The 15,469-nt window shown below is 49.0% G+C and overlaps 1 protein-coding gene across 2 annotated transcripts in view; it reads left to right on the top strand.

Annotated features, from left to right (window-relative positions):
• grin2ab (glutamate receptor, ionotropic, N-methyl D-aspartate 2A, b) overlaps positions 1–15,469 on the top strand; it is a 43,802-nt gene that overhangs the window by 22,963 nt on the left and 5,370 nt on the right. For both annotated transcript variants that reach the window (XM_049720038.2, XM_049720037.2), the window contains exons 5-17: positions 7,028–7,194; positions 7,263–7,397; positions 7,474–7,573; positions 8,144–8,349; positions 10,122–10,236; positions 10,313–10,515; positions 11,442–11,610; positions 12,320–12,473; positions 12,829–12,954; positions 13,605–13,834; positions 14,121–14,281; positions 14,386–14,573; positions 15,226–15,464. In XM_049720038.2, coding sequence (XP_049575995.1) covers positions 7,028–7,194; positions 7,263–7,397; positions 7,474–7,573; positions 8,144–8,349; positions 10,122–10,236; positions 10,313–10,515; positions 11,442–11,610; positions 12,320–12,473; positions 12,829–12,954; positions 13,605–13,834; positions 14,121–14,281; positions 14,386–14,573; positions 15,226–15,464 — 2,193 coding nt within the window. The remainder of the gene's footprint in view (positions 1–7,027; positions 7,195–7,262; positions 7,398–7,473; positions 7,574–8,143; positions 8,350–10,121; positions 10,237–10,312; positions 10,516–11,441; positions 11,611–12,319; positions 12,474–12,828; positions 12,955–13,604; positions 13,835–14,120; positions 14,282–14,385; positions 14,574–15,225; positions 15,465–15,469) is intronic.

Below are 15,469 nucleotides of genomic sequence, written 5' to 3'. Positions count from 1 at the left end.
GCAAGAGTGATTGTGTGAGTCGCTGCATAATACACACGAGTGCGTGCGTGTGAACGCATTTGTCTAAAAAGGAAGCAAACACAACTGGTCTTCATGTGCACGGAAAGAGGAGATGACGCTCCACTTTTCCCGACCGACCGACCGACGGTGAATCATGTCTTTCGGCCCAGCTCGGCACGACGTACGCGCACGCGCATGTGCGCTCGCACACGCACGTGCGCGGCGTTAAGTGTTTTAAGCAGCACGAAGCGAGCCGGAGGAGTGTTATCCTCTGTGCTTTTCAGGACAAGTGCATGCCCAATATAGCAATCGCTCACAATCGCTTTGTGTGGGTTAGCTCTCCGCCATCCGGACGTTTTTTTTTTTTTTTTTTTTTGCCGTGCACAGAAGCGCATGTGGGACTTAGCGCCGCCGAGCCCGGCCTGGTCTACTTTGATGGCGATGCGCGCAGAGCAGGAACGTGAAAGTGAGCGAGTGTGCTAAAAATCCACCTGGCGAGCGTGTGAGTGGGTAGCGAGGGCCTCGCACAGATTGATGAGAGGCAAAAAATGATGTGATGGAAGCGTGGAGTGGAGTGAATTGCCTCTTCTTAGCATGAAGCTCGTGCTACTCCACCCAAAAGTGCCCTTCTGGCTTTTCCTTCCTCTGCCACGGTCCACTGTGTCCATATCAAATCTCTCATTTCAATGTACTCGTGTTGCCGTCGCTGTTCTCTAAAATAGAAGCTTTGCAAAAATCACTGACCAAATGAATGAATGAACAATTTTTTAATTTTTTTTGGGTGGGATTTTCTGACGTCTGAAAAGTTCTGCTAAAGTCTGATGGGATTGTCTCAAGTCTGTCGGGATGTGCTGGAGGTTTTCTAAAGCGCCTCAAGATTTTTCTGAGATTGTTTTCATGAGATTTGTTGACATGTCTTGTGAGATTTTCACCAGGTTTTCTGAGGTCTCATAAGATTTGTGGGAGATTTGGGAGATTCACTCAGATCTTGCAAGATTTCCCAAGTCTGGCAAGATTTGTTTAGGTCTCATGAGAATTTCACAAGATTTGTTGAAGTCCCGCATTATTATTTTTTTTCTCGAGATCTTCATGAGATTTTCTGAAATTGTGACTTGCCAAAGTTCCCCTGGATTTTCTGAAGTCCTGCATGATTTTGTCATGCATCATAAGATTTATACTGCTATCTTATGCGCTTGTACCATTTTTGACATTTGACATAAAAGTTGGTCTTTTTTTTTCAAAATGTTCCACAGTGCAGTGACATCATCAGCTTGTGTGTGTGTGTGTGTGTGTGTGTGTGTGTGTGTGTGTGTGTGTGTGTGTGTTATGTTGTGGCTAATAGGGCGTAGTAGGTGATGGCAGCCGTAGCCTATTATCTCTGCTCTGCTGTCTAATAGCCACTGGCTTTCAGCATCTGGCATCAAGCACCCCCCACAGGATGCTGACACACACACACACACACACATTCAAGCCACCCCCACACATGAAATGGCCAAAAGTGTTTTTGCGCATATGCAGGCACGCGCCGTGTGCGGGTGCTCCTTTTTACCGCCGGGAATCGCCAGCCAGCTTTTAATTAGTGCGGGAAATAGATTCACTTATCTGCTCTTTGACACATGGGCCTCGCTCTCACCACACACACACGCACACGCCCGCGCACACACACACACACCTGGCTCCCTGCGTACGCTGGTCCATACCGGACGACATAGCCCATCCATCAGCGGCGTCTTCGGAGTGAGTCGGGGCATGTGTGCGCAAAAGAAATAAATGCACTGCCTTCTGTGGGCTGACCATCGATTCGCCATGGAAACGGCGGCTGTTGTGCGAACAGAGCGCCGACGAGAGACTCGAGTTAGCGGAAAGGGAGAGATGTGATGAGGATTTTGGGGGATTTGCTGGAATCTCGTGAGATTTGCAAAATATTTCTTTAGATTTGTTGAGAGCTGATCAAGCCTTTTATTACTGGAGATTTGCTCAGGTCTCGCAGCAGAGATTTTCTTGAGTCCGGCAAGATGACGACCTAAGATCACCGAGCATTTGCTGAAGCAGCAGTCTCGTAAGATTTGCAAAAGTCTGACGCGATTTACGACAGTATTGCCAAATATGCCCAGAAATGCTGGCGCCGAAGCCAGCAAAGATTTTCAGCCTGTTGCTGCTGTGAGTGCAAATGTGTGTGTGTGTGTGTGTGTGTGTGTGTGTTTGGCAAAGTGTGCGCAAAGAGTTATAATAAGGCTTACACAAAACCTACTAAGGCTTATGTATAATGAGCAAATCCGCCTTTAGCGAGCGCCGTTTATTTTTCTCTGGCTCACCCTCCTCCCTGTGTCTGCACAATTAGCGATTTGGCTAAAACCTCCTCATGGTCTCGTAGCCGCCGTTTTCTCCCGGAATGAATCCTGCTCTCAGGCGGGGAACAGTCGGTGGCATTTAGTAATTGCACAAATGACTGGGCTCGCCTTTCAAAAACAAAACAAAAAGGCGCAACTGCTGTCTTGTTTCTCATCCCTCCATTTCATGTGCTTTTAGGCGGCACCATGCTAAATGATCAAAATACCCCAAATCGATTCCCAGGATGAAACGGACGTTTGCGGCGGTGTGGGTGTGAACACAGCCGATTTGAAGGACAGGTATTCCTGTCAGTCTGGAACCTGCGCCACATGTCCGTCCGTCCGTCCGTCCGCTCATTGGCTGACTCACAGCCAGCCAGCGCCTGCTGCCGTTTTTACATCAGGCCTCGGGTTGCTGCATTCCAACGGAGTCATCATCAGTGGGCAGTGAGTGAAACAGAGTGGGATACTTTTTTTTTTTTTTTTAACCCAACAGTTTCCTGCTATAAATACCCAACTGGCACATCTCTGATTCTGCCGGAGGAGAGGCCAAGTGGGGGGGCGGTGGGGGTTCCCGAGATGGAGGGTCCACGCCGCCCATTATCTCCCGCGCGGGGCCACAAGATGACATTAGCATCTCTTTCTCTTCCAAGTGCCATAAGTCAAACGCTTATTATGACTCACGCGCGCTCGCTCCGTCGGCACACATCTCATTTTTATCTGCGCCAATCGAGCCTCGCTTGAGTTAGACGGCAGGTCTTGACACGAGTCGCAAAGATTTGAAGGACCTGATCTCTTTGGCTGCTCAAATGTTAACAAGGGTGCTATGCTAATATCACGATAGCAGAAGCGAGCGCTAAAGCCAGTGGAAGCCGATTTGAGATCACGTAGTCGGGGATGATTTCAAATGCTAACAATTGGCATGCTAGCTAGTGCGATTTTGGAGTGGTTTGGGAAAGAAAACAAAAATCACCCTGCAAAGTAGGCAAGAGGACTGGCGGGCGGGCGGGCGGGCGGCGTGACAGGCAGGAAATATATACGAGTCGGGTATGATGGATGGGAGCAACTAGTCTGCGCTCAGGTTTTTCCCGGCGACGTTGTGGCTTGCTTAATGGAGGGAAATGTTTTTCGCCAAGGTGGCGGCGGCGATTCAAACATCATTTTGCCCACGTCATTTGTTTGAATTCCACCATGTCTTGGCGACTGAAGACCTCAACGATCCCTGTTGTGTCTCAGATGTTTTGTTTATGTCTGCCATCTGAGCCAGTCTGACCCAATTTCTTTCACTTGCCGTCGCCAAATGTTGAAGTCAAACATCAATGAGTGCAGCGGCCATTTAGCTCATTCACTGCCAACCCAGTTAATCTCTTTGCCGTCTATAGCCGTCAATGGCACTGAATGAGTTGATCAATGACAGTCACGACGGGAGCTGCACTTTACTTCTTGCGTGTGACGTCAATGCTACACTAGCAGTCTCTTAAATAGTACAGCAGTCCAGAAGCTTGGAGAGCCAACGAGTGTTAAATAGTAAAGACGTCGGGGAGCCCCCGAGCTGCTACATGCTATAGCGCTAACTTATATCTGAAGTGGCGTGAAAATGTTTCCTTTTTTTTTGCAACACTAAACGGCTGATTTGAATGTCAAGAGTAGAACTCAACAAATTGGAGCTGAGCGTTTGCAAGCACATTTTATTGGCATGGGTTCAAAGCCAGTGCGGGAGACGAGAATCGTGTCCCGAAATCCATGGACCTGACTCTCTGCTGTCTTTAGCGCACGATTGAATTTTTATGTTGTAAATAAAGACAGAATTGAAAAAGAACACCTTTTTTGTTTTGTTTTTTGGCATAATCTTCCTCTTCCAGACTGTTGCCCCCCCTCACCACCCACTCCCACCTCCCTTTTTGTCAGCGCTAATTCTTTGTTAGCGTAAGAATTTCAAAGAACATCTGCTAGCCGTTTAGGGAGAATTAGCGAGGCAACGGAAAACACTCGTTTAACCGGGTGCTCTTGTTTTCCAAGATTAAGGAAAACGTCTCCCCAAAGCCTTTTAACATTTTTACGCCCCGACGTTGAGATAAGGAGCGGTCTGGCCCCCTCGTGGAGACTTTGCGGAGGCGTGTATTCGAGCTAGCGCCGCACACTTAGCGGGTTACGAAAGCGCACGCGAGGTTTGCGTTGACGCCGCTCGGCTTCACGGCACCGTCGTTGTTTATCTTGATGTCTGCTTTGTGACCCGTCAGCTCGTATTATTGTTGTTAGCACGCGTTTGCGAGCATTTACTCTCAAGCAGCGACATGGGAAAAAACATCCGATTAGCTTGAAAGCGCAATGCCACTTCCGAACCATCTTCCAAAAACCAACTTGGATGTCTGTCTGTCTGTCGCCACCGTGGCAAAATGACGTTGTCGTTTTGTGTTGTGTTGCGTTGAGGGGTTTTTACTTTCACATCAAGTTCAACTGTTAAGCAGATTATCAACAAAAAAAAACAAAAAGGTCAGCCATTTTAGAGAGACGAAATGCTAACTAATGCAAGCTAACTTTGCGCTAGCTAGAAGCTGGTAGGTTTTGAAATTCGGGGGAGATACAGCAGGCCATATGCGCTCTCCCTTATGATCATTTTGGGGTTATTTTTTAAACTTCAGTTGGTCGTTAAACAATCAGCGAATAGCCATCGAGGATTTTGAGTGCGAGTCCAAGTTCATGCCTTCAAATAGACGCTGCCAATGTCAACATGTACGTTGGCATCATTTGTTCACTCGTGTTAATTATGTATTTGAAAGCCATGTTTGTCCTTTGCGGCGCACGGCTGGGACCGGGACGTCCAATCTCCGAGCGGTTACGCACATGTGTGTGCTGTTAGCGTGTCATGTGGGACGCCACAATGAAATTTGACGTGAGCTCACATGTGTCGCCGCGAGTTTGCCGGGGGCCCCGCAGAGTGAGTGTGCGATACGGCGTGGCCGCTCTATTATTCATGCCCTAAGCCCCCAACCATTGGCATTGCTGGATTTGGACTGTGTGTGTGTGTGTGTGTGTGTGTGTGTGTGTGCGTGTGTGTGTCGGGAGGGCATTGAATTTGGATAATTAATGTAAGATGTCATGAGTGAATCTCTAGATGTCTAATTGATGTACGTGAGCGAGCTCGCGAGCGTCTTGAGACGGCACTTTAGTGGAACGCCGGCCGGCGTACGCGTGATCCTTTTCGCCGGTGACGAACTGGTTTCTTTTTTCTCGTCCTTCCTTTGCAATTTCTTTCCTCCTTTCTTGTTCTTTTCCCGGGCCCTTCCCCTTTGCTTGCTTCCCCCTCGTGTTAACTTTTTGTCTTTTGTTTACCTTTCCGTGACTACTCTGCTGCTGTCTTTGCTTCTTTTTTCCATTTTGACGCTTTTCTTTCCTCTCTTCTGTCCCTTCTGTGCCTTCCTTTTTCTTCTTCTTCCTTCCCTTCCATTTTCAGCAGTGTCCTTTACTTTCCCCGTCTGTCTTTCCTCTCCTTCGGATCGATCCTGTTTTTCCATTTTCCTTCCTCATTCCCTCTCCCATGTTTCCTTCCCTTTGTCTTTCTCATCACTTCTTCACTTCTATTCCTTTTCTTCCTTTCCTTCTGTTCTTTTGACTTCCTGCCTCTTTCTCCTTTAAAAAATAAATAAATAAAAATGTGCATGTCGTATGCTAACATGTTGCTAATTCCGTCCTAAAACCCGCTGTTACAAATACTGTATACACACACACACTTCAAAAATCGGCTGAAAACGAGTGGCGCATCGTCCTCGCGTGTGTGTGTTCAAGGTTAAACGTGCGCGCGTGTGTGCGTACCTCCAGACGAGCGCGTCATTGCTATCGGGACCCCCGAGCGACGATAAGCCTGTTGCCACGCAGGGATTGTTCTGCTCTCAACCCGAGTACAAAGTCTCACCTGCAGCGAGACACGCGCGCACGCGCACAGATGCGGCGACAGAGATCTTTTTCAAGTAAAATTTCATCCTCGCTCTGCTCATACGTGACGAGAGGCTGTCGAAATCTCCGCAGGGCCGGCTGGCTGGCTCGCAGTGTGTCTTTTGTGTTTCGTGTCTTTTTATTCGTGCACGTGTGTGCGCATTCTACGAGGAAGGTTTGATGCGTGGATGGATGCACTTTTGCCTCCCCGCCGTGTCGCCTCTCCTTCAGCAGGTGTTTCGAAATGCAACCATGGGAGCTGAAAAAAAACAATCCAAGAAAAAACAATCCAAAGAAAAAGCCAAAAGTCAGTTGATCCGCTTGGCTCAAACATGCTTTGAGAAGGTGAAGTCAAGAAAGCAGATGAGAAGGTGATCAAAGTCAGGTGTGGGAAAAGAAAAGAAAAAAAACCTAGAAGAAAAAAAGTGCAGCGTCAGCTTTTTCCCCATCCAAATTTGGGCAGCATTGGGGTCGGCCAAAAGTTTCGGGCCAGCGTTTGATCACTTGCCTCGCTGCGAGTGACTTTACCCGTTCCCAAAGGAAGCTAAGTGGCCATCTTGCCTCACCCCCACCCTCCCCCTTCCTCTTGTCTTCTCTCGAGCTCTTATCTTGTACTTAGTGATTACACCGTTGAGAATGACATCGGCGCCGCTTTCTCCCGCAATTAAATATATGAAGCTGAAAGGCGGAGAGGGTAAAAGGAAAAAAAAAATGCTGACTATCTCCTCTTCCTCCGTTTTTTTCCCCCCGCGCTCTCCCCGAAGGATGAGAAGTCGACGTTCTTCCAGTTTGGCGCCGCCCTGCAGCAGGAGGCCCTCCTCATGCTGGCCATCATGGAGGAGTACGACTGGCACGTCTTCTCCATCGTCACCTCCAAGTTCCCCGGCTACCAGGACTTCATCACCACCCTCAGGGTCACCGTCGACCACAGGTCAGCTCCTCACCGGCCTCCTCGCGCCGGCCAAGGAGGCGGAGCCTATCATTCTTTGCTTCTTTCAGCTTTGTGCGCTGGGACCTCCAGAGCGTGGTGACTCTGGACGCGGTGGACGGAGACCCCAACTCCAAGTCTCACATCGCCCTGAAGAGGATCCAGAGTCCCGTCATCCTGCTGTACTGCTCAAAGGATGAGGCCGTGTAAGACGCCTTTGACCGGCACCGCCGCCGAGTTGACGTGAAACTCGATCGTCCTGATTCTGACCCCTCCCGACAGCTACATCCTGGAGGAGGCGCGCTCGTTGGGCCTGATCGGAGCCGGCTACATCTGGATCGTGTCCAGTCTCACCACGGGAAACCCAGACTTTACCCCCGAGGTACTCCCTTTGCCGGGTTTGGTCACGCGGACATTTTTCCGTGGCTAGCACAGGGCGATAGAGCGCAAAATGGTGGATGAAAACGAATGAATTCATCAGCTCCGGTTTTCTCCACCGACCGTAATGATAATCAGAATAGCACATTTGGACACGCGAAGCATAGTGCAGAGAATATTTTGAAGAAATCCAAATGCTAGTGTGTGAAAAAATGGAAGCGTTGAGTCAAAGATAAGAAGCGGACACATTGACATGTCCCGTCAGGTGTCAATTCTGGACAGTCACACAAAAACCAAAACAAAAAAACGTGTAAACAGCCGCTCCTTACTTTTGAGTCTGGCCCAAAAAAAAAAAGCCAGCTAAAATGCAAACGGCTGAGCTGCGCACATTCAGCACTTTGATGAATGTCGTTTTTCTGGCAAAGCAGGGTGATCGATACCAGCTTGATGCCGTCGCTTAGCCTCACTTAGCATAGCGACGGCAAGGACAACGCTAATTGGCATGATTTTCATCCCAATGAAGAAGAAAAGAAACGCTGACGGTCCCTTTCAAATGCTGTCCGCCGCCCGATAGGCCTTTCCCCTGGGCATGATCTCGGTGTCCTACGACGACTGGGAGTACCCGCTGGAGACGCGGGTGCGCGACGGCGTGGGCATCATCTCGTGGGCGGCCACCGCCATGCTGCGAGAGAAGAACGAGCTGCCCGAAGCGCAGGGCAGCTGTCACAGCACGCCGGCGGAGCGCAGCCCGGGCAAGCTGCCGCCCAGCGCCCTGCGCAGGTGCGTTTCCGCAGAGAGCCGCCTCGACGGGCATCTCCACCGGGTCAACTCGCTCATGCTTAGCTGGATTGTCGCTAAAGTTGACGTCGGTACGCTTGAGATGAATTTCATTCATGTAGTGAAGTAGCAAAGACGTTTTAGCGGGGCTGCTGAAAAATAGAAAGCCAAATAGGAATGGCGGCGCTCACAAGATGGCTGCCATGTTCAACAAATGACAAACATTTAGTTTTCTGTCCTAAGAATAACTCAAGGGTTGATAGCAAGCATAGTGTGGCAGCATTTCTCCGCCATGAACAACGTTGTGTCATTTTTACCGCCTCGTTGCCGGCACCGCATAAACGGGCTGCTGAAGAAAGTCGACATGAAAGAAACAAGGTGGCGCTCCGTGTGGCGTGCGTGCGTGCGCGCGTGTGCGCTATCTTCGCATGACTGGACGCGTCGTCGGGATTAAAGCGGCTTTGTTCTCCTTGTTGCTTGGCTCCGTGGGTGGCGCACACAAGCCGGAGGAATAAAAAAAATGTGTGTGTGCGTGTTTTCCGTGATGAGCTTACAGCAAGATGATGTCGCTTGCGTACTTGTCTTGCAAAGGTGGGCAGGGACGTTTCCACCGCTCGGCGGCAGCCGGCAGGAAACGCAATGGAGATCCCGCCTAAACGAGATGCGAACTCCAAACTGTAATTGGCACCCAAAAAAAAGAATCGCCGATTTGGACGGGTTACGCTACGTCTTGAAGCCACGTTATTGATTTGACTCTTTGTCGGCAGCCGCCATCAGGCCCGACTGTCAGGCTCGCTAAACAGGCTGCAAGGAAACCTGATGACAATATTTGGACGGGTTAGCACACCCGCAGCCCGTTTTGGCAACAAGGCACGGATACGCCTTGTTCCTTCCACGCCGGCTTTCTTGGGCAGCCCATTTAGGCAGCGTGAATCTTCTTCAGATCAAATCTAGTGACTCGATGCCACAAGGTCATATTGCCACCTGCCGATTTATGAGTGGCTGGCTTGGGACTGGATGGTCCCGCCTGCCACCCGCCGCCGCCTCCCCTATTAGCATCTGCTAGCAAATCTATCAAGGCGCATTTCAATATCGCCGCCGCTGACAGCTTGATCTGAAATTACTCCTTGAACGCTCCCTTCTCCGTCGCCACCACATCATTCATCTTGCTAACTTATTACGTTGAATTTGCATATTTGTCACAACAACTGAATGACTATTATCCGGAAACAGCTTTTTTTTTTTTTTCTTTGGGTCGAGCGCTTTTTTTTTTTTTTTTGCCATTTAATGGAGCCGCTGGAGAGTACGAAATGCCAAAGTTGAAGCACTTTTGTTTTATCCCACCAGAAAGATGTTCCCTAAAATGGCCCATTTGACTTGGACTATTTATACTTCGGGTGGGGGGGGGCGGGGAGTGCAACACAAATACTTTAAAAGGAGAGTACACCATACAAACACAGCGGGAGGGAGTGAACAATGCCTGAACGGGCTGCCGAGTGAGTGCGTGCGTGCGCGCGCGTGTGGCTCGTAGAGTAAGACCGAGCGAGGCTGCGACTCAGCAAAATTCTGAAATTGCCAGTTTTTTACTTCCGATTATTTCCAGCAGCCCGTTTAGGCGGCGCCGGTCACTCGGAACTACTGCCAGAGTCAATTGTGATGCGGTGAATTGAGGCTCATCCAGTTTCCCGCTGCCTGCCATACGTCAAGCCGCTAACAAATTTGCTACCCTTAATTTGAGTTTGATCGGCGGCCCGCCACATGTCGGCTCCCCGCAGACACATGATGCACGTGTGGAACGACGGCCGGGATTTGTCCTTCACGCCCGACGGCTACCAGGCCAACCCTAAGCTGGTGGTCATTGTCCTGAACAGCGAGAGGACGTGGGAGAAGGTACAAAGCGGACAAAGTTAGATTATCTCCGCTGTTGATCTCAAAGGTTGTTGTTTTTTTGTTTTTTTTTTTCCAGATGGGTCGCTGGGAGAACGGCACGCTGTCGCTGATGTTCCCCGTGTGGCCGCGCTACAACTCGCACGGCGACGAGGACGCCGACGAGAACCACCTGTCCATCGTCACGCTGGAGGAGAAGCCCTTTGTCATCGTGGACAACGTGGACATCCTCACCGGGACGTGCATGAGGAACTCGGTGCCCTGCCGCAAACACGTCAAAGAGTAAGGACAGACACAAGTGCTTTTGTTTTTTTTTTGCCAAAATCTTCTCCCTGCTTGATGACGACCTGCTTCCCGATTATTTTGCCGTTAGCACGTTGCGGTAGGTTAACCATTTATTTTTGCTAGGCTAACAATTAGCGGTGTATAGATGAGTTAGTGACAATTTGTAATGTCTCTTTTGAATCTGTGGGCATACCGTGGTGGTCCTCCGACGAGCGTTCCAACTTGACTGATATTGTTTGCGCTTGTGCGCCGCAGCTTTCCCGGCGACTTTGAAATTGACGCCACTTCAGCGTGCAAAGTGGGTCAAGGATGCTAACGAGACGTTTGGCTATTTCTTGCGCAAACTTGTGAATAAATCAAGGGCCGCTTTCTTTTCTCACGGGGCACTTCCCCAACTTTGCAGGCGTCCCATTTGGCACACTGCCACTTTTACCGCCTTCGGAAATTCTCCTGGCGACACGGCTTCCTGTTAGCCACCTCTTTGTCTGTATTTTGTTGGTATTTACATAAAAGTGTAAATAAAAACAATTCCTTTCAAAATAAATATATAGAGATAAATATAAATAAATGAATTCCGGCTCCACCGCGTCGTGTTTGTCGGCAGGAGGCGTAACCCACCCCGGATGCCTTTGACGTGCAGCCATTGCGTGGCCGTTGCGGCACAACTTTGCGAAAGGTGACGGAGTCATTCGCACGAGACAAAACTGTCACATCAAATGCGTCCGAAGCGATTTGAACGTGCATCGCACGATGTCTGAGCGAGGCTCAGGTGCGCACGTTGTGTGTACATTATCCCGGCCCAGCTGAGGCTTCCATGTCCTTATGCCATTATGTACACACACACACGCACACACACACACACACTCCCTAGGGTAGATGCGCATCTGTCCATGATGTTGACGTGTGTGTGTGCGTGTGCGCAGCAACAGCACGTCGGGGGGCTCGTACATCAAGCAGTGCTGTAAGGGCTTCTGCATCGACATCCTCAAGAAGATCGCCCGCAATGTCAAGTTCACCTACGACCTCTACCTGGTCACCAACGGCAAGCACGGCAAGAAAATCAACAACGTGTGGAACGGCATGGTGGGAGAGGTATGAGCTAACACCGGCCAATAAAAATCATTTCATATTTCACCGCGTCCAACTCGATCCGAATTGGCGCCGGACGCTTTGGGAACAGCGTCCCGATCTCGGATAAGTCCGGACGCTACTTCCCTCTCGAGCGCGAGCCTCACCCGAGCGCACGGAGAAAGTAATAGAACAACACAGCGCCGGAGGAGATGGCGCCCGTCCGTCGTGTGTCACGATACGTTGGCTCGGCGGCAAAGATGACAACTGCCATTTCTTCTCGTGGCTCTGAAAATGCCCTGAAACGCTGGCTGACATTCATGCTGATGTTTCACTTTCCTCTACTGGGCAGAGAGAGCAAGAGAGAGCGAGCGCTCCTTTCCTTTAGCGCATAGGTGTCAAACTCGTGGCCCGGGGGCCAAATCCGGCCTAATTTTTTAAAATGTCTGTCTTAATTTTTTATCCTTTCCAATAAATAACTGAAGAAGATATTTAATATAAAATACAGCCCTCTGAGGGATGTCGCAACGACAAAGTGGCCCGCGGTAAAAATGAGTTTGACACCCCTGCTTTAGCAGGTGTTAGCGTGCCGTGCTAACCCCCCCTCGGTTAAGGTCGTTGACTGACACATCCAGTCGCTTATCTCGATGGGGCAGGATGTGTCAGGTGACAAATTGCTAGGTTGCAACATTTGCTATTTGATGCTCAACGCAACTCCACGTGTGTCCACCAGGTGGTGTACAAGAAAGCCGCCATGGCCGTCGGCTCTCTGACCATCAACGAGGAGAGGTCGGAGGTCATCGATTTCTCGGTGCCCTTCGTGGAGACGGGCATCAGCGTCATGGTGTCGCGCAGCAACGGCACCGTCTCGCCGTCGGCCTTCCTCGGTAAGTTCCGTCTTGGAAGCGAGTTAGCATTTAGCGCCAGATCCGATCCGCTTGGCCGACGGGGAGGAAAGTGAGGAGAAAAGGGAGCGGGAAAGAGGTTTTCGTCGACTCCTTTTTCCCCTTCCTCCGCTTTTTTTCCTATTTGGACGATGGTTTAGCTTTGTTGCTAACGAGCGTCGACAGCGGCTTCCGTTTCTGCGCGCAATCTCTTTGGCTCTGCTCACGTCCACTTTGTTGTGGCTTTGATCCCCCTTCTCGTCCTCGTCGGCCGGAGTAATAAGAAAAATGCAAATTCCTCCAAAGCGCTGTGCCAAAGCCCTCCTCCAAGCAACTCTTCCTCCTCTTCTTGGCTTAGAGCCCTTCAGCGCATCAGTTTGGGTGATGATGTTTGTGATGCTGCTCATCGTCACGGCCATCGCTGTCTTCCTTTTCGAGTTTGTCTCTCCACTGGGCTTCAATCGCAACTTGGCCCAAGGCAAAGGTGCATACGCACACACACACACAAATCAAAACAGCCGAGGCATCTAAGCATCCTTCCCGGCTCCCCCAGCAGCGGCGCTATTATTACACAGATTTTTTTTATTATTTTTTTATGGGCGAGTGTATTGAATGAACACTTGAAAAAACTAGTTGACTGTTGGAAGAATGTTACAATATTTAGGAATAATGATTAAAAATTGTTTATTCTTTATATGTCTTAAAATCATTTGATGTTATCTATTTTTAGACCTAATTGCATGTGAATTGATCATCATAATTACACGTCTGTAGTTCCTGGCCGGCCACAAGAGGGCATCGCATGCTGGTATCAACCGTTGTTCGATCCTTTTAATTATTGGAGTCAATATGTTCACATTGTTGGTAGTTTCCCCTCCCAAAAATGATCATTTCATACATAAAATTAATCATTATAAATACTGTACATTTTGAAATTGTAACCAATTATTAGACTTACCTTTGGGAGATTTGACCAATTTCCCTATATTCATATTTTAATCATTTAAATAGATTTTGCATGAAATCTCATTTGAATGATACAAATTGTAATTTGATCATTTGGTCATTGGCAACATTCTCGATCATCTGCAAAAAACACCCACGATAACATGTACCCTAACACCGCCCCCCCAGACCCCCACGGCCCGTCGTTCACCATCGGCAAGGCCATCTGGCTGCTGTGGGGTCTGGTCTTCAACAACTCGGTGCCTGTGCAGAACCCCAAAGGCACCACCAGCAAGTTCATCGTGTCCGTGTGGGCTTTCTTCGCCGTCATCTTCTTGGCCTCCTACACAGCCAACCTGGCCGCCTTCATGATCCAGGAGGAGTTTGTAGACCAAGTCACCGGCCTCTCTGACAAAAAGGTAGGGAGGAGCATTGCATTGCTCGGATTTGTGAATTTATTTATTATTCTACTATATAATATTTATATTATGTATTTTTATTTATTTGATACATTATATATTTATTATATTTATTGTTAATTATGTATTTGTTTTTTTCAGTTCCAGCTATTTGAGTCTTTGACAACTTATGCATGGGAAAAAAAAAAGTTGTATTGTAACCTTAATTGGATTGAAGAAAAGATCCAGTCTTTGTCCGCGACCCCTCACCCGGCCGGCCGGCCGCTCTTGTCTGGTACTCGTCCAGTTTCAGAGCCCCTACTCGTATTCGCCGCCCTTCCGCTTCGGCACGGTTCCCAACGGCAGCACGGAGCGCAACATCCGCAAGAACTACCCGGACATGCACCAGTACATGACCAAGTACCACCAGACGGGAGTGCAGGATGCCCTGGTCAGCCTCAAGACCGGGTAAGCCGCACCTCTTTTCAAGTTGCCAACTTGATGCGCTTGCTGGTTTGAAGGGTTCTCCCCAAAAACAAATGTTTTTTTCTCTTTGACCATGTGTTTGGCAGCAAGCTGGACGCGTTCATCTACGACGCGGCCGTGCTCAACTACATGGCGGGCCGAGACGACGGCTGCAAGCTGGTGACCATCGGCAGCGGCTACATCTTCGCCACCACCGGCTACGGCATCGCCCTGCAGAAGGGCTCCTACTGGAAGAGACTGGTGGACCTGGCCATCCTCGGCATCATCGGCGACGGTGCCTATTTCAAATCATCTCTCCCGCTCCCGTTTTTCCTCTTTGGCGCCTTCTTCCGCTCATTTCATTATTCACGTTCACGCTGCATCTTTGAACCGCCGGGCTTGCTTTGTTTTTTGTTTTTTTTATTATTTTTTTTTTTAAATCTCTTACCTGCCACAGTTTTTTCCTCAAATCTGCTGAATTAATTCTTTTTTTATTTCTTCTCTGACACTGTTTTTTCCTGAAATCTTTTTTTTTTCGTCACTTTTTATTAAGTTTTTCATTTTGACCTTTTTTTACTCCCTGTGAATTCCATTTATTTATTATTTATTATCTTCCTTTCTATTTATTTATTTATTTATTTATTTATTTATTTTGCCCCTTTTTCACTCCGTGAATTTCTTTTATCTGCTGAATTCATTATTTATTTATTTTTCTATGGCTTCCCTGCCACTGTCACTTTTTATAAAAAAAATTTCTTTGACCTTTTTTTTTTTTACTCCCTGTAAATTCCTTTTATCTGCTGAATTCCTTTTGGACCTCCCTTCTTCTTGTCTCTCCTCAACGCCCTCTCCCCCCTCCCCTCATTTTCAAATTCCCTCTCTCCTCTCCACCTCCGTTTTCTATTGACTTCTCCTCTTCTCTCAATCTGTCTTTTGGGGCGACTCAGGCGAAATGGAGGAGCTGGAGGCGCAGTGGCTGACGGGCATCTGCCACAACGAGAAGAACGAGGTGATGTCCAGCCAGCTGGACGTTGACAACATGGCGGGCGTCTTCTACATGCTGGCCACGGCCATGGGCCTGTCCATCCTCACCTTTGTCTCGGAGCATCTCTTCTACTGGCGTCTGCGTTACTGCTTCACCGGCGTCTGCTCGGGACGCCCCGGCCTGCTCTTCACCATCAGCAGGGTGAG

This window comes from Syngnathus scovelli, chromosome 5, assembly GCF_024217435.2.
Source record: "Syngnathus scovelli strain Florida chromosome 5, RoL_Ssco_1.2, whole genome shotgun sequence".
Lineage (NCBI taxonomy): Eukaryota > Metazoa > Chordata > Actinopteri > Syngnathiformes > Syngnathidae > Syngnathus > Syngnathus scovelli.
Note: the sequence above shows the minus strand (reverse complement) of the source record. Positions and strands in the feature narration are given on the sequence as shown.